General features: G+C 41.0%; 1 protein-coding gene across 3 annotated transcripts; it reads left to right on the top strand.

Annotated features, from left to right (window-relative positions):
- Window positions 1-16,786: 16,786 nt before the first annotated feature.
- On the top strand, window positions 16,787-25,096 carry DDIT4L (DNA damage inducible transcript 4 like). Of its 3 annotated transcripts, XM_060779172.2 has the most exons (4): window positions 16,945-17,028; window positions 19,345-19,487; window positions 22,116-22,372; window positions 22,710-25,096. In XM_060779172.2, exons 2-4 carry the CDS (start codon window positions 19,400-19,402, stop codon window positions 22,770-22,772), a joined length of 408 nt encoding a protein of 135 aa, XP_060635155.2. In that variant the 5' UTR covers window positions 16,945-17,028; window positions 19,345-19,399; the 3' UTR covers window positions 22,773-25,096. The 3 variants fall into 3 exon arrangements, with proteins under 3 accessions (XP_060635154.1, XP_060635155.2, XP_060635153.1); XM_060779171.2 differs by lacking the exon at window positions 16,945-17,028 and adding an exon at window positions 16,787-16,894 and having other exon boundaries at window positions 22,116-25,096; XM_060779170.2 differs by having other exon boundaries at window positions 22,116-25,096.
- The last annotated feature ends 1,734 nt before the right edge of the window (window positions 25,097-26,830 follow it).

Raw genomic sequence — 26,830 nt, 5'->3', positions numbered from 1 at the left:
TGCAAAGTATGATAAAAATAACACAGTGGATTTGGGTAACAAGAGACACATGTCGCAGCAGGTGGTTTCAGACCTTGTTTTGCCCCCAATATCTTTGGCAAGGCTCTTGAAAATTCAAGTGAAACATGAGCTGCAGTGTTGTAGTAGTAAACACCAGCCCTGGATAAACAGCCTTGCAGCCTGCAGGAGCATTTGCTGGTTTTCCTGCATGCCTCACAAACTAGATGTGTACACATTCAGACAGTTTGCACAGGTGGAATTCCATATCTGGGATTTGTCACAGAAGCCACCTTGGAGCAGATCTAGACTGAATGAAAAGCCCCAAAGTTTGTTTCTGCTCTTTCTGATTTTATACTGGGTTAAATAAGTCCTGAGACCTGGCATAAAAACTCTGATTCTACTGGGAACTGACAAAAATATTCTGGGATGAATAAAGTGTCTATGGATCAGCAGCAGGCCCGTAGCCAGGATTTCGTTTCGAGGGGGGGGTGTGAATTTTTTTTCAGGGGGGGTTTCGGGGGGGCTGAGTCTGAGTGAAAGAGGGTCTAGCCTAGCAAACCTTTTGTATCATTACCCCAATACCCCCATGCATATGGGATATATTGAGCATGGTGATCAGATCATGATATGAATAAACATAACAGTTTAAATAATGCACCATTAAGGCCTTTTCGCGAACCACCACAAAAATTTCGGGGGGGGGTGAAGCCCCCCGAGCCCCCCCCCCCCCCCCCCCCGGCTACATGCCTGATCAGCAGTATAAAATTTGAAAGAACAAGGGAAAATGTGTGATGTTATGGTCTTTTTCATCAGCCTAAGTGCACCTTCTCTGTGTTTGCTAGCTTTGGTCTTGCTTGTGTCTTCTCTTTCTCACTACTATTCGGCAGCAACATTCCCACATTCAAGCAGACATTTAGTGTCTGGGTATTAACCAATAGGATTCATGCCTCCTAAAAGTCATCCAGATATCTGGGAGGATGAACTTTTCTTTGTGTGTCAATTTTATTAATTTACTGTAATCAGGCCTACCCAAAACTATTCAGGCCTCCCAAGTTGTATACGATGACACTTTTGTTGTGTATCCATCTAACTTGTACATATTGTTGGATAACAGCTCCCATCAACCTCAGCAAACAAGTTCAAGGGGTGATTGACTATTGGGATTGTAGTGTAGCAACACACGAGAGGCCATAAACTGCCAATCTTATTCAAGTAAACAATATTCCTTGACAGAGATAAAACTTCAGCTGGCATACGCAGGCATAAACACAACCTACACCTCCATATGTCTTCCCCCCCATGGTTATCCCAGAAGCTGATATTAATTTCTTCTTCCTCAATAAAGAAAATATCCCCTGGATTTACTGTTGAGCCACTACAGTGCCAATTGGCCATTATATGCTGGTAAAGAGCAGCAGGTGGATAGCAGAGGTGTCCTGCTACGTCACCATCACCAGATGCAGAATAATTAGAAGGCCTCAGCTGATGCTGAAATCATGTGTCATACAGGTTTCCAGCCTTTATGCATCAACTACTTACATGAATGAGTAAATTCAGGGTGCAGAATCCAAGGAATTACTTCAGTTTAGAAACGTGAAAGATTTTCTGGTGAGCTTTTACTTTTATCCCTTCTAAACAGATAGATCCTTGTATCTGCACACACTCACATACAGGCACACCTTTAAGGCTGGAAAGGGTTATTTCCTCCATCTCTGTAATTATGCTCTCATTACAAAGAGGAACACATGAATTTTCTTTGGTAATCTTTGAGATGAATCCAGACTCTGCCCATTTCTAGAAAGAGGGAAGGTTTTGTTTGTTCTTACATCCCAGTGGGCTCAGTACATGCTGTTCCATTTTTCAGAATGATGCCAGGATGAGTCTGTTGAAGGTCATGCTGACCTGCAGCCCCAACTGATGAAGATCATATGTCCCTGTTCATAAAAATAGAGGTGTTATTCAAAATTGCTTTGGCTTGTTTCCAGGTTTGGCAATTACACATATTCTTCTCTCTGTTGAACAGAACCTGTGCACGTCCAATGGCAATGCATAATCTCTCCCTCTCCCCACCCCCCTAACTTCCCTTCTGACAAACCGGGTGTGCAGTAGGACTGCCAGGTGCAAGGCAGTTGCCACGTTTCTTACCCATATGAAATGGGATCCCAAGAGTCACTTGAGAGTAAGGCCGAAAGGACCTAGTATCTTTTGACTGAGAAAGGGACAGCAAACAACATAAAGCTCCTGCAACGTCTTCTAAATAGGAGACAGTTGTGACTGAAATCTCACTTAAGATTGAGGTGGCTAACCAGCATAGAAGCAGGATTGTCACTTCGCTGATGGTCCCTATTACACAACATTGTGTGCTACCTGTTGCCACTCTACTGCTTCACCACAACAAAGCCATCCCCTATTATTAAGGAACAAAACCCATCAATAATGCCAGTTTATGCCATGAACCTAGGAGTTATTTGTGTGATGATCTCCAAGCACCAAGGAAATGAATTGGGCCTAATGGCATCATCATTACCATTGCCAGATATCCACAGAGATCTGTGTGAGCTCCTGACTATTATATCATAATACCATGCTGGCTCTCATTTCAGATATGTTGTGCAGAAAAACTACAGTTAGGAAGATTTGTTCTCCTTCAAAGAAGAGAGAGGGTTAGAAATGAGACAAAATGATATTGTGCCTCCAAGCTGACTTTGCTGCTTTACTGACAGATTTAAAAAAAACAATTGAATACAGATTGAAAGCAACTGAAAGAAAGACTTGCACTAGACCAGTGGTTCTCAACCTGTTGGTCCCCAGGTGTTTTGGCCTACAACACCCAGAAATCCCAGTTAGTTTACCAGCTGTTAGGATTTCTGGGAGTTGAAGGCCAAAACATCTGGGGACCCACAGGTTGAAAATCACTGCACTAGACAGTAAAAATATGGGATTCAAAAGAGAACAACTGGAATTTGAAAAAGAACTGTTTACTACTGAAGAACACTTTATTGGAAAAAATGTATAAAGTGTTACTGAAGATGGGAATGGAAACAGAACTGATAAAGGATTGTGTGATTAAATGGGCACAAAATGTTGGACACAACATAGAACTTGATAAGTGGGGAGAAATGTGGAGTATTGGCTCAAAGAAAAAATGATTCTATGATCTTAGATAATTTTTTATACAATGATGAACAGGTGGTACCTGGCCCCAGTGGAGCCCCCAGTGGCGCAATGGGTTGAACCCTTGTGCTGGCAGAACTGCTGACCAAAAGGTCAGTGGTTCAAATCCAGGAAGTGGAGTGAGCTCCCTTCTGTCAGCTCCAGTTTCTCATGCTTAATAAATATCAGGCTAAGGAAGAATAGAAAAACAATGTCATAGGAAAGAAGAACCAAATTATATATGAATGTCTCCAACTCAAGGGATGGGATGTCACTAAATTGAGAGAGGTGGGAGGAGGGGAGAGAATAACCAAACACAAATATTGTATAGATGTTAGGAAATATTGTATTGGTTAATGCGTATATACAAGTATATAGATTTGTTTCACTGTTTTTAATGAATGTGCAAATATAAAATAAAAAACATATTAATCACACACAAAAAATTGAGGAAAAATGCAATTCATGACTTGCTCTTCCAACGGTCTTATGAAAATATGATCCAAGCCTATCAACACTGATCTCAAGGCAAGACATCTGTCTCATGTTTATCCCACTCCTTATCCAAGTATCTAAGGAGCCCCCAGTGGTGCAATGGATTAAACCCTTTTACCAGCAGGACTGAAAACCGACAGGTTGGAGGTTTGAATCTGGGGAGAGCATGGATGAGCTCCCTCTGTCAGCTCCAGCTCCCCATGCAGGGACATGAGAGAAGCCTCCCACAAGGATGGTAAAACAGCAAAACATCCAGGCATCCCCTGGACAATGTCCTTGCAGACAGCCAATTCTCTCACACCAGAAGTGACTTGCAGTTTCTCAAGTCGCTCCTGATACAAGAAAAAAAATCCAATCAGCTCAGGACTTTTCCCCATCTGTTATATCATCTTTAGTTAGCTAAGCCATAGAGCAGATATGACAGTCTTATAATTATGAAAAAATATCCTAATTGGATTAGAATAAAGTGTGTTCACTTATATAATTTCCATTGGTGCATTCTGTAATTACAAAACCCTTCAATGATTTTCACTGCGGGTTGGTTTTTCTAGTTTAATAGCATCTTCTCATGCTGTCTGTATTTATTTTCTTTCATAGATGCAAGATTTATTTCCAAAGAAGGAGAAAAGCCTTCTTTGGAGGCTTTTCTCCATCTTTGGAGGCTTTTAAGCAGAGTCTGGAAGGCCATCTGTCAGGAGTGCTTTGAATGTGATTTTCCTGCTTCTTGGTAGGGGGTTGGACCAGACAGCCCAATAGGTCTCTTCCAACTCTATGATTCTAAGTTTTAGGGAGAAACCTCCAATGATTTTGCTGTGTTTATCCCTCTTGTGAACTTTTGAATTTGTTGGAGACTGCTGGCATTCTGCACATTTATGGTAGCAACTACTGTCTCCTAAAATACAAAATGTGATTATTGGAAGAAAACATCCCTCCACTGTTATCAGACATCTACAGGTGATTTACTAGAAGCATGCAAACCTAAAGTCCAATGTGTTACCCAAAAATTTCTACCTGTAGCCTATGGAGAGAAGTCTTACTGGACTGAATTATTGATGATATTGAAATATTGATGCTGGATTTACGACATACTACAGTTCCTGGCTAAGAAGAGGAGAGGGAGGAAAAAAGGAAACAAAACAAAACAACTATGGTTTCACTAGTGATAGGTGCACTGGGAACAATTCAAAATGCACTAATAAAACATCTGAATGAAATTATCATAGACAGGTTCACAGTAGGACAATTACAAAAAAGCATCTTAGAATGTGCCATTTTATCCATTGTTGCCTCTGTGATTACTACATTTGTGGGTAGAATTTGAATTAGTGGTGGTCCAAAACTCCAGTTGGCAACACCTGGTAGACTGTAAAACTGATAATAGTAATGGGACATCTGTAGTGAAATTGATAAAAATTGCCAAAACTGGCTGGCGTATTTCTTCTTAATTACAGCTGAGCATTGTCCCTTGCATGGAAAGAATGACATCTCATGAAACTACCAGACTGTGTTTTACTGCATTTTCTTTATTGGTCCCTGAACTGGGAACAAATATTATTACATATTTATACAAGAGGTGTCCCAGCTGTCTTGAAGTACACAGCATCTCAGCAAAATACAGAACAAAGGCTATGATTCTGTTGGCCAGCTCAACTATGCTACTAGTTGACTTACATCGAAAATAGATTACTGCAACATGCTCTATATGGGGTTGCCTTTGAAGACTCTTTGGAAGCTGGTTTCTCCAGCGGCGGCTGGAAGTGGGTTTTGTTTTTATGCCTTTGGCCCAGTTTTTGGCTGTATACATTTTTGCTGTATAAATATTACAATTAATATAGCATCCCTACTTGACGGATTTTCACTTATCGCGGGGGGTCCTGGAACGGAACCCCTGCGATAAGTGAGGGAACACTGTACATCCAACTACCTGGCTGCTGTGGTCAGCTCTGCTGATGTCAGAATGGGATGCTCCAGTTAGTAATCAAACTACCAGATAAATATGGATTTTAAAAGAAAAACAAATTGAAGATTATGGGAGGGGTGGTACTGAAATGTTAGAAATTATTTATGGACTTTTTGAGCAATATGAAACCTAGTGATGTAATAATCTCCCATTAGAGTTACTAGTAACGCTAGCAACTTTAATAATGTTATCTTAGATCTGTCATGATAAAATAATATATTTCTCTTCTTTACTTTTTTCATTACAGTTCGGATTAGGGCAGATTAGAGTTCCTTTGTATTTTACTAACTCAGTTTTAGTGTATTCGTTTGTAAGATTTTAAGCTTTTAGTCTTAGTTTAGTGTTTAAGCAGGGAGTTTTAGTAGTCTGTCTGAGCTTTAGCTTACTTTACTTGCAGTCAGAGTTGTATGTGTCTGTGTTATTATCAGAGGCAGCTCAACCCATTACGCAAAGTAAGCCTTTGCAGTATAGTTGATGTTGCCCAGGGGTGCTCTTGGGGGAAAATAGACCTTGAGATATGCGAGTTGTAGTTACTGGGATGTATAGTTCACCTACAATCAAAGAGCATTCTGAACTCCACCAATGATGGAACTGAATCAAATATGGCACACAGAACTCTCACGACAAACAGAAAATATATATATCAGTGATTGGTTGGGGGGGGGGGGTAGGTGCCAAAATACTGTTTGCTTACTGTTGAAAATTACCTAGGGCTGCCTCTGGTTATTATAGGGCCTATGTTTTTCCTTCCTTTTCCTTGTTTTTGTTTCCTTTTTTTCCCTTTTGAATTTGGATTATATTGTCTGTCTTAAAACTTACAAATAATAATTATTGTTTTTAAAAAAAATGGTGAGGAAAGCCTAGTACCTATCTCAAGCAACCTGTTTTCCCTGGATCTCAGATTTTTATCTCCAATCAGGGTTGAAACTCCAGGACATTTAATGCAAGGACACAGAGGTCACTTGGTTGGAGAATAGAAGCTTGCGACACAAGTGCACACTGGAATGTAAAGCTGGGGCCATGTTTGAAATGCAAACATTCTTAAGCACCTGGCTGGTTAAAGGAGAACTCATATCTTCAGCTCCATCGACCTCCAGTTATCCACAGTTGTGAACATTTGATTATGTAATCTTGTGGAAAGATTGAATAAAGCAACAAAGAACCCTGGCCCTGTAATGGCATATGTTAGACAGAGGTATGATGATGCTACGTGCAGAAAAGTTGGTGCATGCCTTGGCCCAGTAAACAGCGCAGAAATCCCAGTAAAGTGCAACCAAGCTGTATAATGAAACTTACGGAGCATGATGGGGATTTGCAAAAAATGGCTATATTTCTTGTTTAGCAGAGGCTTTGAGAGATGTTGTGTGGAAAGCTTGCAATCTAGAATGAATCTCCCTGGAAAACAGCTGATCTAATATAATACCCTTTTTCTGAACTCTAACATAAATATTCATAGGCTGGCATATTTGCCTGCAAGAGCAGCATATGTCTACATGCGTTACTATTGTTTGTTGATAATGCTTTGAAAAGATATTTCTCTTTCCCTTCTGAAAAGTGGCTTTAAAATCTTTTAAACATATTACACTAAATATGTCTACTGTATTGAACTGATCCCTGTTTGAAGTTTTTTCAAATATTTCTAAAGGAATAAAAGAGAAACCCTTGTACAGCTATTATTATTATTCCTGATTTGTTAGAAGTTTGGTTTTGCTTTATTCTATAAAGAGGGGAAAATGAGACTCCATGAATAATTCCTGTGCTGAACAGTTGACATCCATTGTACTGAATGTTATTGAAGTTTGATATTCCACTGACTGTGTCTCCACAGTTATAGGAGCTTGTTGATACTACTTTAAATGCCATGGCAAAGAAGTGCAACACATGTTCACCTCCAACACAATTAATAGGGTTATTGTAAAAACTTAAGGGACTTAGAGGAGCCCCCTGTGGCACAGTGGGTTAAAGCGCTGAGCTGCTGAACTTGGTAACCTAAAGGTCATAAGTTCGAATCCAGGGAGCAGCATGAGCTCCTGCTGTTAGCCCCAGCTTTTGCCAATCTAGCAGTTCAAAAACATGCAAATGTGAGTAGATCAATAGGTACCACTGCAGCGGGAAGGTAATGGTGCTCTTTGTAGTCATGCTGGCCACATTATCTTGGAGGTGTCTATGGACAACGCCGGCTCTTCAGCTCAGAAATGGAGATGAGCACCAACCCCCAGAGTCAGACACGACTAGACTTAATGTCAGGAGAAAACCTTTACCTTTACCTAAGGTCCTTAGAATTCTCAACTACAGGATTCCAGTTTGCCCTTCTGAACTACAGCACTAGTCTTGTCCAGGGCCTCTTCACTGTAGAATTAATGTAGTTTGATATCACTTTAACTGCCACAGCTCAATGCTGCGGAGTCATGAAAGTTGTAATTTTACAAGGTCTTCAACTTTCTCTGCCAAAGAATACTGGTGCCTCACCAAACTACCTGGAAATAAACTGGAACTATTGATTTACTTTCTGGTTAAATAAAGGCATTGCTTGAACCTAAGGTGACCCAGGACCATCACTCCAAAACATAGCTAAATGTTTAGTAAACAAAAAATTTCTAGAAAAGGGAAATGCAAGAGTGTGGTCCTCTAACTATGAGGAATAGTCTACATATTTACATTACAACACAAGTGAACATAATGGAGGCTGTATTGTGCCTTCTTGGGCAGCTCCCTTATTTTTCCCTATTGGTGCATATTCGGCTGATGGCTGAAGATAAGCATTAATCCATCAGACTAATGAGCCACAAACAAATCATTTACATTCTCCTGGAGATGCTCCAGTCAGCAATCAAGCTGGCTCAGAGAAGTTTTAATTAATAACTACAGCACTGACCAGTAAATGGAGCTCTTTGGAAGACAGGAGATGACATAACTAACCGAGAGTACCTTATCAATTTGAAAACATGATGACTTTCTCATTTCAGCAACACAATCAGGTTTATCCAGGCAAGCCTTTGGTAAGCCAGAGACTTGAACTCTGCCACTCCAAGGTTTTGCTGCAGTGAACTGGATTCTTGACTGATGAGAACCACTGGTGGCTGGGGATTCGGGAAGATATAGTGAACTTTTTTAACCTCTGCTAATTGTAAAATAGTACATACCTCCTTGCTACCCCGAATCTTCTATTCTCCTTTTCCTGCCTCTGATGCTTCCATAATTTTTACAACCATATCTTGCCAGATCCAGCCCTACCATTGGGTACAGTGACATTGCAAGACAGAGACTACCATGATGTGCTTCTCACAAGAGCCATGACATGTGTGGATGATTGTTGGCCAGACTACAAATTAATTCAATCCACACTGGCCATCAAGATTGCCCCCAAACGCAGACTCCAAGGAAGAAAGATAAGACGCAAAATGAACGCCTAAGTCCTTCAAGAGCCCTCCAAATGAGCTCTTCTCCAAACAACACTCAAGAATCATCTAGCCATAGAATACCCTGAAAATGTCAAGGAACATTGGAATAAACTGAATACCTTCAGCATAACAGCCTGTGAAGGAAACATTGGATACAAAACTAAAAAAAACATCAAGACTGGTTTGATGAAAATGATAATATCCAATGGTTAAGCGAACACTTTCAGCATCCTGGAAGTGCCTCAGGAGTGCCTCATGGTCTGTCGCCAGGCTCAGCCAGCCAACCATCACAACAGGTAAGAAAAGAAAATCTTCCAAATATGACAGAGAGACACCAATTGCGCTGCTAAGAAAAAAAGACCTATGCAAAATCTGAGGTCCAAGAAAGGACCAGAGAACTTAAGAACAAAAAAGGCTCAAGAGAACTCAAGAACAAGAAATCCAATGCTTTGCAGATATTCATGATGCATGGTCATCTATGGCCCAACAAATCATAGCATACAACTTCTATGTTTATCAAATGGAACCAAACTTATGAAGGATAGAAAATCAATTAGAAAAAGCATGACCATAATCTCCTTAACTTTGGTTCTCTCGCAAATCCCGCAACAACAAAGCAGGGGTGAGCTTGCAGCATTGTCTAGTTTACAGAAAACCAGCAAAGCCATCAGGTAACTAAAAATAACAATGCCAGTGGACCTGATGGGATCCCGGCTGAAATCTTTAAAGAAGGTGGATCTGGATGACACAACAACTCCATCAGCTCATTGAAAAATGTGGGTGACTGAGAAAATCCCAGCAGACTTCACGGATGCCATAACCATCACCCTTTTTTAAAAAAAGTGACCCATTTAATATGGAATCAGGTGTCAAACAGAGATGTGTTATTGCCCCAACCTTATTTTCCATCTTCATTGTTATGATACTGTACTTTGTTGATGGAAAACTTCCCACCGGAGTGAAAATCATCTATTGAACTATTTAAGCTATTTAACCTCAGCAGACTGAAAGCTAAAACCAAGATCACAACGATATCTGTTATAGAACTCCAATATGCTGATGATAATGTAGTCTGTGCTCATTCAGAAGAAAACCTACAAGCCACTCTAAACACCTTTGCAGAAGCATACAAAAAGCTTGGGCTCTCACTGAACATCAAGCAAACCAAAGTGCACTTTCAGCAGGCACCAGCCAATTCCTCTACAATGCCAGAAATACAGCTGAATTGTGTATCAGTAAAAAAAATATTGACCATTTTCGCTACACTGGCAGCCACCTCTCCACAAAATTCAACATCAATACTGAAATACAGTACAACAACACCAGAGCTCTCTGAGTGCAGCATTTTTTTTTTTGAATGAAGCAGAGGTGTTTGAGGAGTGGGATATTCATAAGGATACCAAGATGCTTGTTTATAAAGCTATTGTCCTCCCAACTCTGTAATATGCCTGCAAAATGTGGACTATCTAAAAATGTGGACTATCAACTTCTGGAACAATTCCATTAGAATTGCCTCTGAAAAATCCTGCAAATCTCTTGGGAACATAAGTGGACAAAGACCACCAGCACTGAAGCAATGATCTTCCACCATTATCTTCACTGGACTGCCCACATGGTCCAAATGCCCGATCACCATCTCCTAAAGCAGTTACTCTACTGTCAGCTCAAAAAGGAAAATAGAAATGTTGATAGACAGAAAAAGAGATATAAAGATTTAAAGCTAATCTTTAAAATGGTGGCATAGACACCGAGAACTGGGAACCCCTGGCCCTTGAGTACTCTAATTGAAGGTCAGCTGTTACCAACAGTGCTGTGGAATTCGAAGAGGCACAAATGGAGGACAAAAGGGAGAAACGTGTCAAGAGAAAGGCGCATCAAGCTAACTCTTGCCTGTAGCAGCAGATGCTGGAAGACAGCAGTAAGGAGTAACCCTGGGTGCATCTACACTGTAGAAATCTTGCCACTTAACACTACTTTAATTGCCATGGCTCAATGCTATGGAAACCCGAGGGTTACAGTTTGATGAGACAGCACTCTTTGGCAAAGGTGGCTAAAGACTTTGTAAAATTACAATTCCCAGGGTTCCATAAAATGGAGCCATGGTAGATACATTTGCTTCAGGCAATTTGCCCTATTTGGCAGTCTTCTGCTTTCAAATATTGTAAACGTTCCTATCCCATTCTAAAAGATTCTGCAATAAATTCAACTCTTCTTTAAACTCCATAATATGAAGGGCATCCAAAAGCGAAGAAAGCAACCACAAATAAACATCAACACTTAGGCTTATTGCAATCTTTTGCATGAACCATTGAACTTAAATATGCTCACTTCCAACAGTGTAGCTTCAAATTTTAAAGTACACAGGCCCTTACAAAATATTTTTCTACAACAATTTGTTTTTAATTAGAAAATGCAATAATCTTGCAAAGTAAAGGTCTGGGAGTTGTGCCACTCTGTAGTATCTCTTTCCAGGACAACATTAAGACTGGTAACATAGTATTGGCTGCTCTAACTGCAAAAGGATCTCCAGGGTCACAAACAGAGCTCTTTCTCCATCACATGCTATCTGATCTTTTTTAAAATTAGATGTGTCAGGAATTAAATCTGGAACATTCCACATGGAATATACGCACTCAGTGACTGAACTCTGGTCTCTCTTCCCAGAACGATAAATCAAGTGCCATCGTGTTATTACTATGGCTTCTTGCATTTGGGCCAATCTAGCTGCCAGTTGCATGGTCAATGTAATCAGAGTATTAATTCAGACTTTAAAACAAAGGTTCCCAACCTTTGGTCCTCCAGGTGTTTTGGGCTTCAGCTTTAAAAATCCATAATGAGCATAGCCAATTGTTAAGGTTTCTCAAAGATAAAGGGTAGAACAGCTGGAGGACCAAAGGCTAAACATCACAGCCTCAAAGAAACCATTAAACATGCTAAAGTCCCAAAATGGGATCAACTGTGGGTGGTTTAACTGGTAAATTTAGTGCTCCGCTGATATTGAAACATCCATTTTTAAAAAATCATTGTTTAATCATAGGTACAAGGAGGGACAATTTTGTTGAATAACAGGCACAAATAAAGACAATTATCATCTATGTGGGGTTAAGGATATTAAACACTACCATACCTTGCTTCAATCTTGATTGAAATTGCACACACACATTGTGGGAGAGGGATTATTTTCACCGATAAACCTAACAGATGTGAAGGTTCCAAGGTTGGATCCTTGTACTGTTGCAAAAAGACTTACAGTCCAAGGTTGGAAAGATAAGCATTCATCATCCCTTGTTCAACAGTCAGAAAATCTAACTGCTTTAGCTAGGCAGGAAAGTGCGTTTTACAGATATTATCTTCAAGAGAATGGTATTTTTCAAAATACGCTCAGTTTATAGCAATCTATGCCTCCTCTTTTAAATGTCTTTCCTCATCTCTTTCCTTCTTGTTTTTTTTCTTTATTTTAAAGTCTTAAAGCAGGTCTCAAAGTGGTGTCAAACTACACTAATTCTACAGTGTAGAACAGGCATGGGCAAATTTCGACCCTCCAGGTGTTTTGGACTGCAACTCCCACAATTCCTAACAGTCTCTGTTTGGAATTGTGGGAGTTGCAGTCCAAAACACCTGGAGGGCCAAAGTTTGCCCATCCCTGGTGTAGAATGTAGCTCAGCTTAACAGCACTTTGCATGTCAAGGCTCAGTACTATGGAATCCTGGAAGCTGTAGGTTGTTGTTGCTGCTGCTGCTATTTATTTATATGCCACTTTATCCCTCCCTTAGGAGACTCAAAGAGGCTTATAATTAAAAGTATGACCACATAATTTAAAAATATACAAATATGCAAACATTAAAACAGAATTAAACATAACAGTATTAAAATTTAGTTAAAATTCATCAGATTTAAAAAAATTATAGCACCCCTATTATGTTTTGCAAGGTTTTGCACGGCCTTTAGCTGTCTCTGCCAAAGTGTACCTCACCAAACGACAACTATCAGGATTCCATAGCACTGAGCCATGGAAGTCAAAGCTGTGCTATTAAATTGCATTGATTCTACACTGTAAATGCAGCCTAAGGGTCCGTCTAGACAGGCCTTATACCCAGGATCTGATTCCAGGTTTTCTGCTTGAAACTGGATTACATGAGTTCACACTTCCAGATAATTGGGACAAATAGAAAACCTAGGATCAGATCCTGGGAAATAGGACCTGTCTGGAAATAGGGCCCTAAATCATTGAGTCCAAGGGTGCATAATCTGCATTGTAAAATCAGTGCAGCGTGACACCATTTTAGCAGCCGTGACTCAATGCTAGGACTTGGCTCAGTCATGGTTGTTGCAGTTGGTCAGTCATGGAAATTATAGTTTGGTGAAGCATCAGCAGTACTTAGCAGAATATGCTAAGTACCATACCATGTATACCATGCAAATGTGGACAAGTCTACATAGGGGCCACCAAACGCAGCATTGCCCAAACATAAATCAAGGAACATGAAAGGCATTGCAGACTACTTCAACAAGAGGAATCAGCCATAGGAGAACATTTGATGAACGAACCTGGACACAGCATATTATTTGAGAACACAGAAATGCTGGACTACTCCAACAACTACCATGACCGACTACACAGAGAAGCCAATGAAATCCACAAGCATGTGGACAATTTCAACAGAAAAGAGGAAATCATAAAAATGAACAAAATCTGGCTAACAGTATTACAAAACTCTTAAATCAGGACTGTAAATAAAGACTTAAAAACAGGGGAAGGCAAAAGTATGATAGCTGGGACCCTATGCTGCGTTAGTTGTGCAATGGGGATCAGAATTAATGAAGGGAAGATGTGCGCGAGACAGTGGAGCGAGTGAGAGATGCAGCTGTGACAGGATAGCCGTGAAGTAATTTAATTCAGGTGGGAGAGGATAAGGGTGAAGTAATGTAAGACTTATTAAATGATAAACAATGGCTTACGAAGATGCTAAACGGGTTAGAAATGTTCCCTCCTTTCTGGTGAACAATGTTGCCACGCCTCTGACGCAGCTGTGTCTCTCACTCACTGCGCTGTCTCGCACACATGTTCCCCTCATGAATTCAGATCCGCGTTGCGCAACCACCGTAGGGTCACAGCTATCATACTTTTGCCCAGGGGAATTCCAGACAAGAAACAATCAGGGTCAGCTAATCACCTTCCAACAAAGGATTCCCGCAGGCAGTAAGAAACCGCACCTTGAAACTACTAGGCCCAGCTTACCAGTCCGAATGTATCTCTCCCTATGAACCATCTAGGACTCTAAGATCTTCTGGAGTAGCCCTGCTATCGGTCCTGCCTCCTTCGCAGATGTGACTGGCAGGAATGAGAGACAGGGCCTTCTCAGCGTTGGCCCCTCAGCTATGGAACGCCCTCCCTAAGGATATAAATTGCCCCCCTCCCTCCTAATATTTTGAAAAAGAGTTAAAACCTGGCTCTTTGAGCAAGCATTCGCAGATGCAGTGTAACAGGCTAATTTAGATCCATGGAATGACTGGACTAGTGGTTCTCAACCTGGGGTCCCCAGATGTTTTTGGCCTTCAACTCCCAGAAATCCTAACAGCTGATAAACTGGCTGGAATTTCTAGGAGTTGTAGGCCAAAAGCATCTGGGGACCCCAGGTTGAGAACAACTGGACTGGACAATGATTTTAGTAATGAGACACTAAGGACTTGTGTATTATTGTTTTTATTGCTTTTATTGTTTTTATATGGTTTATATTATATGTTAACGTTTTAACTATATTTTATATTGTTGGGGGCACTGAATTATGCCAAATGTAAACCACACTGAGTCACCTCCGGGATGAGAAAGGCGGTATATAAATATGGTAAATAAATAAATAAATGCTAATCAAAGTGGCCAATTGAAACATTCACACCTACCTCATATAATCATAGAATCATAGAATCAAAGAGTTGGAAGAGACCTCATGGGCCATCCAGTCCAACCCCCTGCCAAGAAGCAGGAATATTGCATTCAAATCACCCCTGAGAGATGGCCATCCAGCCTCTGTTTAAAAGCTTCCAAAGAAGGAGGCTCCACCACACTCCGGGGCAGAGAGTTCCACTGCTGAACGGCTCTCAAAGTCAGGAAGTTCTTCCTCATGTTCAGATGGAATCTCCTCTCTTGCAGTTTGAAGCCATTGTTCCGCATCCTAGTCTGCAAGGAAGCAGAAAACAAGCTTGCTCCCTCCTCCCTGTGGCTTCCTCTCACATATTTATACATGGCTATCATATCTCCTCTCAGCCTTCTCTTCTTCAGGCTAAACATGCCCAGCTCCTTAAGGCGCTCCTCATAGGGTTTGTTCTCCAGACCCTTGATCATTTTAGTCGCCCTCCTCCGGACACATTCCAGCAGACAAATGTTCTTTCTCCCACCCTGGACATTTCACAGGTATATAAACCCCATTTTCCTACTTTCCAACCAACTTTCCAACCTCTGAGGATGCCTACCATAGATGCAGGCAAAACGTCAGGAGACAAGGCTTCCGGAACATGGCCATACAGCCTGGAAAACTCACAACCCAAATGCTGAAGAGCCTTGTCAAAGGGCAACTCGCAGGATTCCATAGCATTGAGTCATGGCAGTTAAAGTGGTATCAAATTGCATTAATTCTATAGCAAAGGCATAGGCAAACTTGGGCCCTCCAGGTGTTTTGGACTTATTTATTTATTTATTTCGGTTGCTTCTACCCCGCCCTTCTCACCCCGGGGGGACTCAGAGCGGCTTACAAAAGCAAGCAATTCGATGCCCGTATTACATAACAGCAAAGGACATTAACAACAGTTAACAAACAGCAATATTAGCAATAACAATTAACAGAAAACAAGAATTATTATCAGCAGAACAACCATAAAACCAATAAAAGCAATAAACGCAATAAAATCAATACAAACCTCATTGATGGTCAGCGTTTCACAGTCTCATAGTTTAAGTTCCAATTTCCACAATTTGTTGGTCCTGTCCATCTGGTTTCCATATCTAATTGTCAGGATGCCCAAAGGCCTGGTCCCACAACCACGTCTTTACCTTCCTCCTGAAGGCAAGGAGGGATGTTGATGCCCTGATTTCCCCCGGGAGTGAGTTCCACAGGTGGGGGGCCACCACTGAGAAGGCCCTGCTCCTTGTCCCCATCAGCCTCACTTGTGATAGTGGTGGGGTCGAGAGCAGGGCCTCCCCAGATGATCTCAGATTCCAGGGTGGGACGTAGAGGGAGATACATTCAGACAGATACACTGGACCAGAACCGTAAAGGGTTTTGTAGGTCAAAACCAGCACCTTGAATTGTGCTCGGAACTGAATCGGCAGCCAGTGGAGCTGACACAGCAGGGGGGTGGTGTGCTCCCTGTATGTTGCTCCGGTGAGCAATCTGGCTGGCGCTCACTGGACCACTTGAAGTTTCCGAACAGTCTTCAAGGGCAACCCCACGTAGAGTGAGTTGCAGTAGTCTATATGGGATGTAACAAGAGCGTGGACCACTGTGGCCAGATCAGACCTCCCGAGGTACGGCCTGTAGGCTGTTAGGAATTGTGGGAGTTGAAGTCCAAAGCACCTGGAGGGCCCAAGTTTGCCCATACCTGGCCAAGAGCCAGGGGAGCACAGTCTCTTCCCCTCATAGTAGACTTCCTGACCTCCAAGTGAACCAATGGGGCCCCTTGAGCTTCCCTTCCCTCTTTCCCTCCCTCTCTCTCTCTCTCTCTCTCTCTCTCTCCTTCCCTCCCTCCTTCCTTGCTGCCCTTTCAGACCCCTTTTGCAAGGAGGGAAGCTGCCTGCTCTGCTGGACTTAAAGTCACTTGGCGGGAGCAGCCAATCAGAAGGGCGCATCCTTTGCCAAGTGTCAAGCTGGAGGCGGCTCTGCATACATGTGTATGTATGTATATATATATATATAGCTTTGCATGAATTGCTCTCGTAGTAAACCCGTGGGGGGAATCGACGCGGGTGGAAGTTTCGGTTGGATTCAACTTCGTCTAGACTTCCCCCCACCCTTTCTGTTCCAAGTATGTGTTTTATATTCTTTTCCCATTTTTCTCTCTATTTAATAATCCATGCAGGTGAGATCAGTTCCTTGCTCTCCTTTGAAAGTGTTAACTGGGAAAAAAGGCTTGATTTCTCAAACTCCCTGTTGTTTTTACCTCCTTGCAGCCTGGATTGTAAATAATTCATTTTCCTATCTAATTAGAGATGCAGGCACTTTCTTTTTCAGCAGTTACTGTCTTGACATGTATATTCAACAGTGTGATAAATAAATAGTTAAGTACTAGTTGTGTTGTTATTACTTGTTTGGTGTTTGGATTTGAATTGTCGAAGGCTTTCATGGCAGGAATCACTGGATTGTTGTAAGCTTTTTGAGCTGTATGGCCATGTTCCAGAAGCATTCTCTCCTGACGTTTCACGTGCATCTATGGCAGGCATCCTCAGAGGTTGTGAGGTTGTGACACAATTATTATTCATTATTTATTTCCTATATTTATACCCATGAGGGGGGACTCAGGGCAGCCTCACAAACACCATACGGTGTCATCATAATAAAGCAATTAACAATACATTAAAATATTAAAACAATAATTAAAACAATTAACACGCACCTATTAAAATCAGAGTCTAAAATCAAGTCCGAGTCAAATCATTGCCATAAGTGCTAAAATCTTATTTCACTACTCGAACACAACCTCACAACCTCTGAGGATGCCTGCCATAGATGCACGTGAAACGTCAGGAGAGAATGCTTCTGGAACATGGGCATACAGCCTGAAAAACTTACATCAACCCGTTGTTTGGATTGTTTCTCAATCAAGAAAAACCTGGGAGACATTTTGTTCTCATTTTAAAATGTAACTTTTCAAAGTATTTGGTTTTTTTAAACTCCCAGTTATTTCTCTTCGACACCTTAGATTGTAAATATGAGACAGGGTCAAAAAGTAATGCCTCCATCGCTCTAACTTTTCTTTCTTTCCCAGCTACTGGACTATCTATGCATGATATGCTAGAGGGACCCTGGCTCTACTGATATAGTCTTTTCTTTTTGTCTGATTGACTGATTAGAACCATGAATCTGAAGCTAAAAGAAAGAGTCGTCATTCAATTTCTGGCAAAAGAAGGTTAATGTTCACCTAAGGAAATCCATAATTGCTTGAAGCATGTTTATGATTTGGCCCCTTCTGATTTTTACCTCTTTGGACCTCTGAAAGGCAACCTACGTGGTTTCGGATTCAATCACTTGAATGACGTTGAAACAGCTTTGATATCATGCGTCAGGAAACAAAATGCTGAATTTTCCAAAATGGTTTTGATGCCTAAGTTAAACAATGGCACAAATGTGTACAAATAGGTGGTAACTATGTTGAATGGTAGTTTTGTGTAGAGAATCATTCAGGCTATGATCTGTAGCAACTTTTGCTGTTATATGTTCATTCATAACATTTTTATGACATGGGAGGCAAAACTTTTTGACCAACTCTCGTAATTTAAAGGCTGTAATCTGAAACCTGTTTAGCTGGGAGTAAACCTGGTGTTCCCTGGTGTAAAGCTGGGATCCCTGGTGGTGCAGTGGGTTAAACCGCTGAGCTGCTGAACTTGCTGACCAAAAGATTGACAGTTGAAATCCGGGGAGCAGAGAGAGCTCCCGCTCTTAGCCCCAGCTTCTGCCAACCTAGCAGCTCAAAAACATGCAATTGTGAGTAAATCAATAGGTACCCCTCCTACAGGAAGGTAACAGCACTCCATGTAGTCCACATTACCTTGGAGGCATCTATGGATAATGCCGGCTCTTCATCTTACAAATATGTAAGCCCCCAGTGGCGCAGTGGGTTAAACCGCTGTGCCAGCAGGACTGAAGACTGACAGGTCGCAGGTTCGAATCCGGGGATAGGTGGATGAGCTCCCTCTATCAGCTCCAGCTCCTCATGTGGGGACATGAAAGAAGCCTCCCACAAGGATGATAAAACATCAAATCATCCAGGCGTCCCCTGGGCAACGTCCTTGCAGACAGCCAATTCTCTCACACCAGAAGCGACTTGCAGTTTCTCAGGTCGCTCCTGACACGACAAAGAAAAACATCTTACAAATGGAGATAAGCACCACCCCGCAAAGTTGGACATGGCTAAATGTCAGGGGAAACCTTTACTTTTATCTTTTAAATCTTAACTAAAACAAGTGAGGATTTACTTCTGAGAAGAGACATAAGAAAGTTGAGCCCAAATTCCAGGCTCTAGCCACGTTTTCCTGAAGCCTTTTTTTATTTTTGCATTTTAGCTGAGTTGTGGCTTCTGCTGCTTCTGACAGTCTTCAATTAAAACAAATTTCATTTCTCACAGTAAACCAGGAAAGATACACTTGCTACCTAGGTGAAGTGAGCAGCTGTTCTTCAGAATGGTTGCAACCAGCAGCTTAAACAACAAAAACTCTACCTGCATCTCTGAACTGATACAGCAACATTTCCAGCATGCAGCCATAACAGGTGAGTTGTTATTACCATTTCCTTGTGTTTGTGTGTTAGTATCTTCAAGTAAGTCCTTTTGCCAACCTAGCAGTTCAGAAACATGCAAATGTGAGTAGATTAATAGATACCGCTTTGACGGAAAGGTAATGGCACTCCATGCAGTCATGCCGGCCACATGACCTTGGAGGTGTCTACGGACAATGCCGGACAGATTCGACTAGACTTAATGTCTAGAGGAAACCTTTACCTTTTTACCTTCGCGTCTCGACTGGTGGTGACCCCATGGATTTCATGGGGCTTCATAGTCAGATAATATTCAGAAGTGATTTCTTTAGTTCTTTCTTTGGAATGTAGCCTACAACACCTGGTTTCTCTCCCATCCACATACTAACCATCATGGACCCTGCTTGTCTTCTTTTTCCCTACTAAAAAGTAATCCATGTATTATTAGCTTCCAATTACTGTGTTCAGTAACCACAATCTCTGTTGCTGTTTGCTGTGACTTTCAAGTTGGTGAGTAAAGAGTTGGCTAAAAAGAAATCCTGATGTTTTTCGGTTGAACCCTTTGTAGCTGAATGCTTTTGTTTTATTTAGAAACATTACTCTGGTGTGGTAGGTGCATCCCTCTCTTATTACTTTCCACAGCAACCAGTTGATAACCTAAATAAAAAGGTGCTCTTTGTCTGCTATTGGAAGGAGAGAAACTAGGGAGAGACAACCCAACATGCCATGGAAGCAACTTCCATTCCTTTACCACTTTTCCATCTGAAAGATTGCTATTTGTTATCCATGCTTAGTAAATCCTCGGTGCATAACTTTTGAGAAAGGCTTATTTATATTAATAAACCTGGGTTTATTAATATAAGTAAGGCAGAAAATCTCCCACATTATCTGAGTGTGGACTCAGATAACCCAATTCAAAGCAGATATTGTAGGGTTTTCTACCTTGATATTTTGGGATATAGGGCTGTGTGGAAGGGCCCTGAGTGAATAGCAAAAGGAAGGTCATCTTCTGTACCTTTCTGAGGGCCCTTCCACACAGTCATATAAGACAGAATATCTGGCAGTGTGGACTCAAATAACCCAGTTCAAAGCAGATATTGGGATTTTCTGCCTTAATATTCTGTCTTATATGGCTGTGTGAAAGGGCCCCGAGTCTTCAATTTTAATAGACGATACATAGAGATGGATGACTTGCTTCATTCTCAACTCAAAACCCTTCTACACAGCCATATAACCCAGAATATCAAGGCAGAGTAACCCACAATATATGCTTTGAACTGGGTTATCTGAATCCACACTGCCATATAACCTAGTTCAAAGCCGATAATGTAGGATTTTATAGAGCTGTGTGGAAGAGGTCCTTGTTCTGTACTTTTCTGAGTCTTCCATATTAGTAGGGGATCCATGGAGATGGATGATTTGTATCATTGTCAACTTAGAAGCTTATTATTCTATACCCAATTTGTATAAGAGCTTTGGGTGATAACTGTCGTAGTTTCTATCTATTTTGAGCTGCTGAGATCTATAATCTATTGTCAAAAGTTGTGAGTACAAATCCAGTACCAATCCTACCCAGACTAGATATGTTGAGTTGAATAGGAAATACTAGACATGCCAGGAGTAGAGGTTAATGCAGCCGCCAGGTGTTGCTGGACTTCCATTCCCACCAGCCCTAGCCAACATAGTTAACGGTGAGAGATTCTGGGAGAAGTGGTCCCACAACATCTGGGAGATCTATTGATTTCCACTCCTAGTGATAACTATTTCAGTGGGCCTTCTGGCAACCAAACAAATGAATTACTGGACTATAACTATTAGTGCAAAGCATTCTCTGCCCTCCTCCTTTTACGCCCACTTCTTTATTGCTGTATCTACACTCTTATTGAAAAGTCAATGTATGGATGTTTCAGGATAATTTATTGACAGCTATATGTGTTTTCATAAGGAAACCATCATTTTTTCTCACTTGGTAACATCAGAGAAAAATTATATACTGATCCAATAAAAACCCAAGGTTTACTGTCCAGGAAAAGTTTATAGGTTGCCAACTGGACCACTGTGGTGCTGTAATTCTCCTTAGTATGCAAAGGGATATGTGAAAAATTAATTTTCCCCATCAGTATAATTAAGTTATATTTATTGCCAGGCCTTGATATTGTGAAGCAAAGAAATTTCTTTTCTTTGAGCAGCTATGTGAAGCAATTTGGCTCTCTTTTTGACAGCCTAACAGAATGTAATCTTGGAGAAAACAGTGTCACCTGCTTCTTAAGGGTCTACTGTGTCGTCTTCCAAGTCCATATATGTTTCTGCTGACATTTTCTTTTTTCTGTTTTTATAAATAAACATCACTAGTGGCCAGAAGGGTTCCATTTCAATCAAAACACATTTCATTAAACTTCTCTTGTAACTGTTTAGGAAAAGCAATTTATTAAGGTGCATTTCTGGATGAATGCAAAGTGGTACTTGTTGGCAGCAGATTTGGTATACTTAGCTGCAGCTTGACATAACCCTGACGTGCCAGTGATTGAGTGAAAATATATACATAGTGGATCTTTCAGCTAAATGTAATAATTTGTTTTTACAGATGCTGACTGGCTTCTTGCACCTTACTGAGAATCTCTCTCCTTCTCTCATCTCTTGCAGACTTTGACTACTGGGATTATGTAGTGCCTGAACCCAATTTTAATGAGACGGTGTTTGAGGAACGGTCATGTCAGAACCTAGTGAGGATGCTGGAGAGCTGCCTATCTCGATCAAAGCAAACTAGACTGCATTGCTCGAGGGTTCTTGTCCCTGAGAAACTGACCAGGAGAATAGCCCAGGATGTCTTGCGTCTGTCTTCAATGGAGCCTTGTGGTTTACGGGGTTGCATTATTCATGTCAACCTGGAAACGGGAAATGTATGTAAAAAGCTGGATAAGATTGTGTATGACCCTGCTGTTGTTCCTACGTTTGAGCTAACGCTGGTGTTTAAACAGGACAGTGGCTCATGGCCTAGTTTCAGGGATTTCTTCCCTAGAGCTTGCTTTACTTCCAGCACTAAGCGTACCCTAATCCTGAGTCCTGGATTTCGGCTCATAAAGAAAAAATTATATTCTTTGATTGGGACGGTTGTAGAAGAATGCTAGAACAAAAAGGAAACGAGTTTTAAAAACTGAGCCTACTGCCCTTAGAAACATGACTTAATTTTTTAAAAGATGATGCTGACTTTTGCACAACCTACTTATATCTCCCTAGGCTAGCAAAACCTCAACGCTGCTAGCTGGCACTAGGTGGAATTGGAAAGAGCACAGCTACTGATACTTGAAACATTCCTCATTGAGCATCCCTTTTGCAAACCTGTTAACAAGCCTGATTGCTGCTTACTGCTAGAAGTTGTACTAAATGTTACCTCTGCATATTGGATGCCTTAAAGGTTATTCTGCCTTCTTCTAAGGTTGGATTTCTTTTGTTTCTAAAGAACATCCTCTGGGGAACAACTGGCAAGGTGTCCACCTGGGTATGCGTGCTAAAGTAACAGGAATGGTTCTTCCAGGTGATAGTTGAAACAGCAATGATGGCATCTAATAGATGCATTTTATCTTGGGATGATGCCAGTTTATTTGAGATTTTGGACAAACAGTTACTTAATTATTTTGCTGGTCTTTCTGACTAACAGTTTACTTGGCCACAGTGCCTTAGATTCGAATTGGGTTGTCTTAGATTCAAGTGCCTTTGATTCGAATTGAGTTATGAGTGCCTTAGATTCGAATTGGGTTGTCATCCAGCTTGAGGATTTGAAGCATATCCATTTGCTCAAAGAGTTGTGAAACAACTACACTGCATTTCACTGCATTGTGTGCTGCTCTCTGATATCTGGAAATGCGGTGGTGAAGTCTGTGGACCAGTGGTTCCCAACCTTTGATCCTTCAGGGGTTTTGGACTTCAACTACCAGAAATCCCAGCCATGTTACCAGCTATTAAGAATTGTGGGAACTGAAGTGCAAAACGCCTGGAAGACCAAGCATTGGGAACCACTGCCATAGACTGACTGATGTGGAACAACAGGTACTTTGATTTAGAAAGACACATATTGGTTATGTTCCCATAAATGTTTGATCTTCCTCAAGTCTACTTCTAAAAACAAGAGCATTGTTCTCTTATGATCCTACTTCTCAACTTGTTAAAATAATAATTCAAACCATTACTTTTCTAGGTTTTTTACTCAAATCTCAATCTTTTCTTTAAAAAAACATGGCTGGTCAAGCAATTGCTTGGAGCTATTTGGGATAACACTTCCTAAGACCAGCCAGTATGATGACTAGGGAACTTTATCAGCTGTTTGAACACTGCATATCCAGTTGACTTGATGCAATCCAATAAATACAATAGAAAACAATGTTAGAGAACTCCATACATGAACCCATTCAATCCTCATGATTCTGTTCACTCTTAGCATTTGATGACTAAGCTTTAAAAAAATCCAAAGCCAAAGAGCTGAATATCTAGTCCTTTCCTAATTTTTCTACTCCATTCATACGATAGAGATAGGCCTATAAGGCTGAGATAATTTTTCATAATCTGAGGAGCAAATTCTATGTAGTTCTTGGTACCAGATTCTACCTCTTCTTTTGTAAGTGGAGGCATTGAACAGTATTAAAGGAATTGTCTTTGATATACTTCTTCCCTTTAAAAATGTGATAATGGGAAGCTTTCTTACAGCTTGGTCACTCCAATCTTCTGCTGGATTCTCTCTGTCTACTTAGTTGCCCACTGTTGCCATTTGGAAAACCTCATAAGCACTCTGTAGGCATGCCACTTTTAAACCGCACTGAGTTGGCATGGGTAGCCAGAATTCAAGTTATGTGTTATGGTGAATGTTCTTTTAAATACCTCTTTATTCAATGATCCTGTACTTTACAGCAGTAAGATCTAAGCTTTGTGTGTTGGTACAAATGAACAATGTTAACAAATGCCAAAAAAGCACCCAACAAGGGACCAGATCATAAAACAGGAGTGGGGAACGTGTGGACCACCAAATGTTTGTGACTTCAGTTTCCAGAAGGACAGGACAGGATGTCCAAAGGTAAGGAATTATGGAGTTGAAGTCAAAAACATCTGGAGGGCCAAACCTTCCACAGCTTTGTCCTCAACCATTTATAATAATGGAGAAATTGATAAGGAGAAGAGACTGCTATAAAGTCATGTCTCAAGTTTTATTGTTTTGTTCATATGTGCTCAATTCGTAATGTGTCCTGTGTGCAAGAAGAAGAAAAAGCAGAAGTCCTAGAAGGCATTGCTCTTAACTTCTTTCAGAGGTCTTGGTAGGAGATAAACTGATGTATACGTGGCAGATGTTCCAGATCTGTTGATTTTTCTGAGCAACTGCCACTCTGTCTTGCTGAAATAGGACCACTGGAAACTGGTGTTGCACTTAATTGCTTTTAACCAATGGGTGATAAATGGTTGCTTTTGCACGAGTGCATGAGAGAGTGTTTCGGATTTGCACAAAACAAACCTGTTTACTGTTTTGAAATTGTGAAATGTTGTCCCTTGCATTGCCTTGTTGCTTTCTCAGCACTGAATTAAAATGTGAATTTTAATGTAAGTCTGCCCATCAATAAAGGTTCATTTTAAATTCTCAAGTCTTGATTTCTAAGAAATGAAGTACCTTGTCCTTCTGCTTTTTGAAGAACAGCATGGAGACAGAAAAGATTAGGAAAATAGAAACTCGCCTCTTTAAACATCCTGTCATTTTGGGGGGGGGGGGGGGACACCAAAATTGAATCTGTTTATTTTAAAAAGGTACATGTAACTAGGTACATTGTAATTACTATGTTTTATGTAGTGTGCTGAAGATCTCATGTATTAAATCATAAATATATTTTGAATAGCTATTTATGTAGAACAGTGGTTCTCAACCTTCTTAATGCCTAATGCCAGGACCCCTTAATACACTTCCCCAACCATACAATTATTTTCGTTGCTACTTTATAACTGTAATTTTGCTACTGTTATGAATCATAATGTAAATAACTGATATGCAGGATGTATTTTCATTCATTGGACCAAATTTGGCACAAATAACCCGATACGCTCAAATTTGAATACTGGTGTGTGTGTGTGTGTGGGGGGGGGGGGTATTGATTTTGTCATTTGGAAATTGTAGTTGCTGGGATTTATAGTTCACTTACAATCAAAGAGTATTCTGAATTCCACCAATGACAGAACTGAACCAAACTTGGCACACAGAACTCCCATGACCAACAGCAAATGCAGGTAGAGTTTGGTGGACATTGACCTTGAGTTCTGGAGTTGTAGTTCGCTCAAACAATGATGGATCTGGACCAAACTTGGCACAAATACTCAACATGCTTAAATGTGAATACTGGTGGATTTGGGGGGCAATAGACCTTGACATTTGGAAGTTGTAGTTGCCATTCTGAACCCCACCAATGATAGAATTGGGCCAAACATTCCACACAGAGAGATCTTCAGCCTGCTCTGCCAAAGGGGATCCTAAAACCATCAGAAATGCCACCCTGAGTCACCTTTGGGCTGAAAAGGGCGGGATAAAATTGACGTAAATAAATATGTGTTTTCTGGTGGCCTTTGGTGATCCCTCTGAAACTCCCTTCATGACACCCCCCCCCCCCAGGGGTCCCAACATCCAGGTTGGGAAATGCTGATGTAGAACAACTGGTGTTGGGCTTCAATTCCTCAAACCGTTTTGGCCACTTTTCAGCCGTTCTTATTACAATAAACAAAGTTGGGAGAGATCTCGAGATCACGTTATCCCTCAAATCCTTGCTCTTAAAATACATGTGGCAAACTAAATCCCCCACGCCAGAATGAGAAGGAGGAAGTCACAGTTTACTAAATAATTTGAACGTCTTTCTAGAATAAGGAGCACAACTGAAGGTACCAGGAGTCCTGAAGGGAGGTGTTCCCCGTTCTCCCAAAGCATGCTGGAACAGTCTGTCCGTTTGCAATAAAACACCCTCTGGCCTTATCCAAAATAACTTCTAGGATCCTGAAAGCACTTTCAAGACTGTACAGCGCTATTAGGAGGATTGAAGAGAGGCTTTTTTTCTGCAGTGTTTTCCAAAAAAAAACCTGATCGTTTGGGGTTGCTGAGACCACATTTTCTGATGGTGTAATACATTTGTTAGTTTTAAACTAGGACTCTCTTCTTGTTTTGACATTGTTACTAAGCATGCAGTTCACATCCAACCAAATTCAGCCAGTCAAATTCCCCATTGACAGCTTCGCTGATTTTATGTTTATGGAACACAATTTTCCCCTGGAGGAAAAGCGCTGTGAAACGTGAGCGCCTGCACAGTCTTGCTTGGAAAATGTTGATGCAAGCAAGTGTTACA

Source organism: Anolis sagrei, chromosome 5 (genome assembly GCF_037176765.1).
Source record: "Anolis sagrei isolate rAnoSag1 chromosome 5, rAnoSag1.mat, whole genome shotgun sequence".
Taxonomy (NCBI): Eukaryota; Metazoa; Chordata; class Lepidosauria; order Squamata; family Dactyloidae; genus Anolis; species Anolis sagrei.
Note: the sequence above shows the minus strand (reverse complement) of the source record. Positions and strands in the feature narration are given on the sequence as shown.

What these genes read in the sequence shown, in the direction of transcription:
- DDIT4L (XM_060779171.2), top strand. Translation starts at nt 19,400, where the DNA reads ATGGTTGCAACCAGCAGCTTAAACAACAAAAACTCTACCTGCATCTCT. An exon ending in CCAGCATGCAGCCATAACAG is followed by an intron (nt 19,488 to 22,115) that starts GTGAGTTGTTAT and finishes CATCTCTTGCAG; the next exon opens with ACTTTGACTACTGGGATTAT.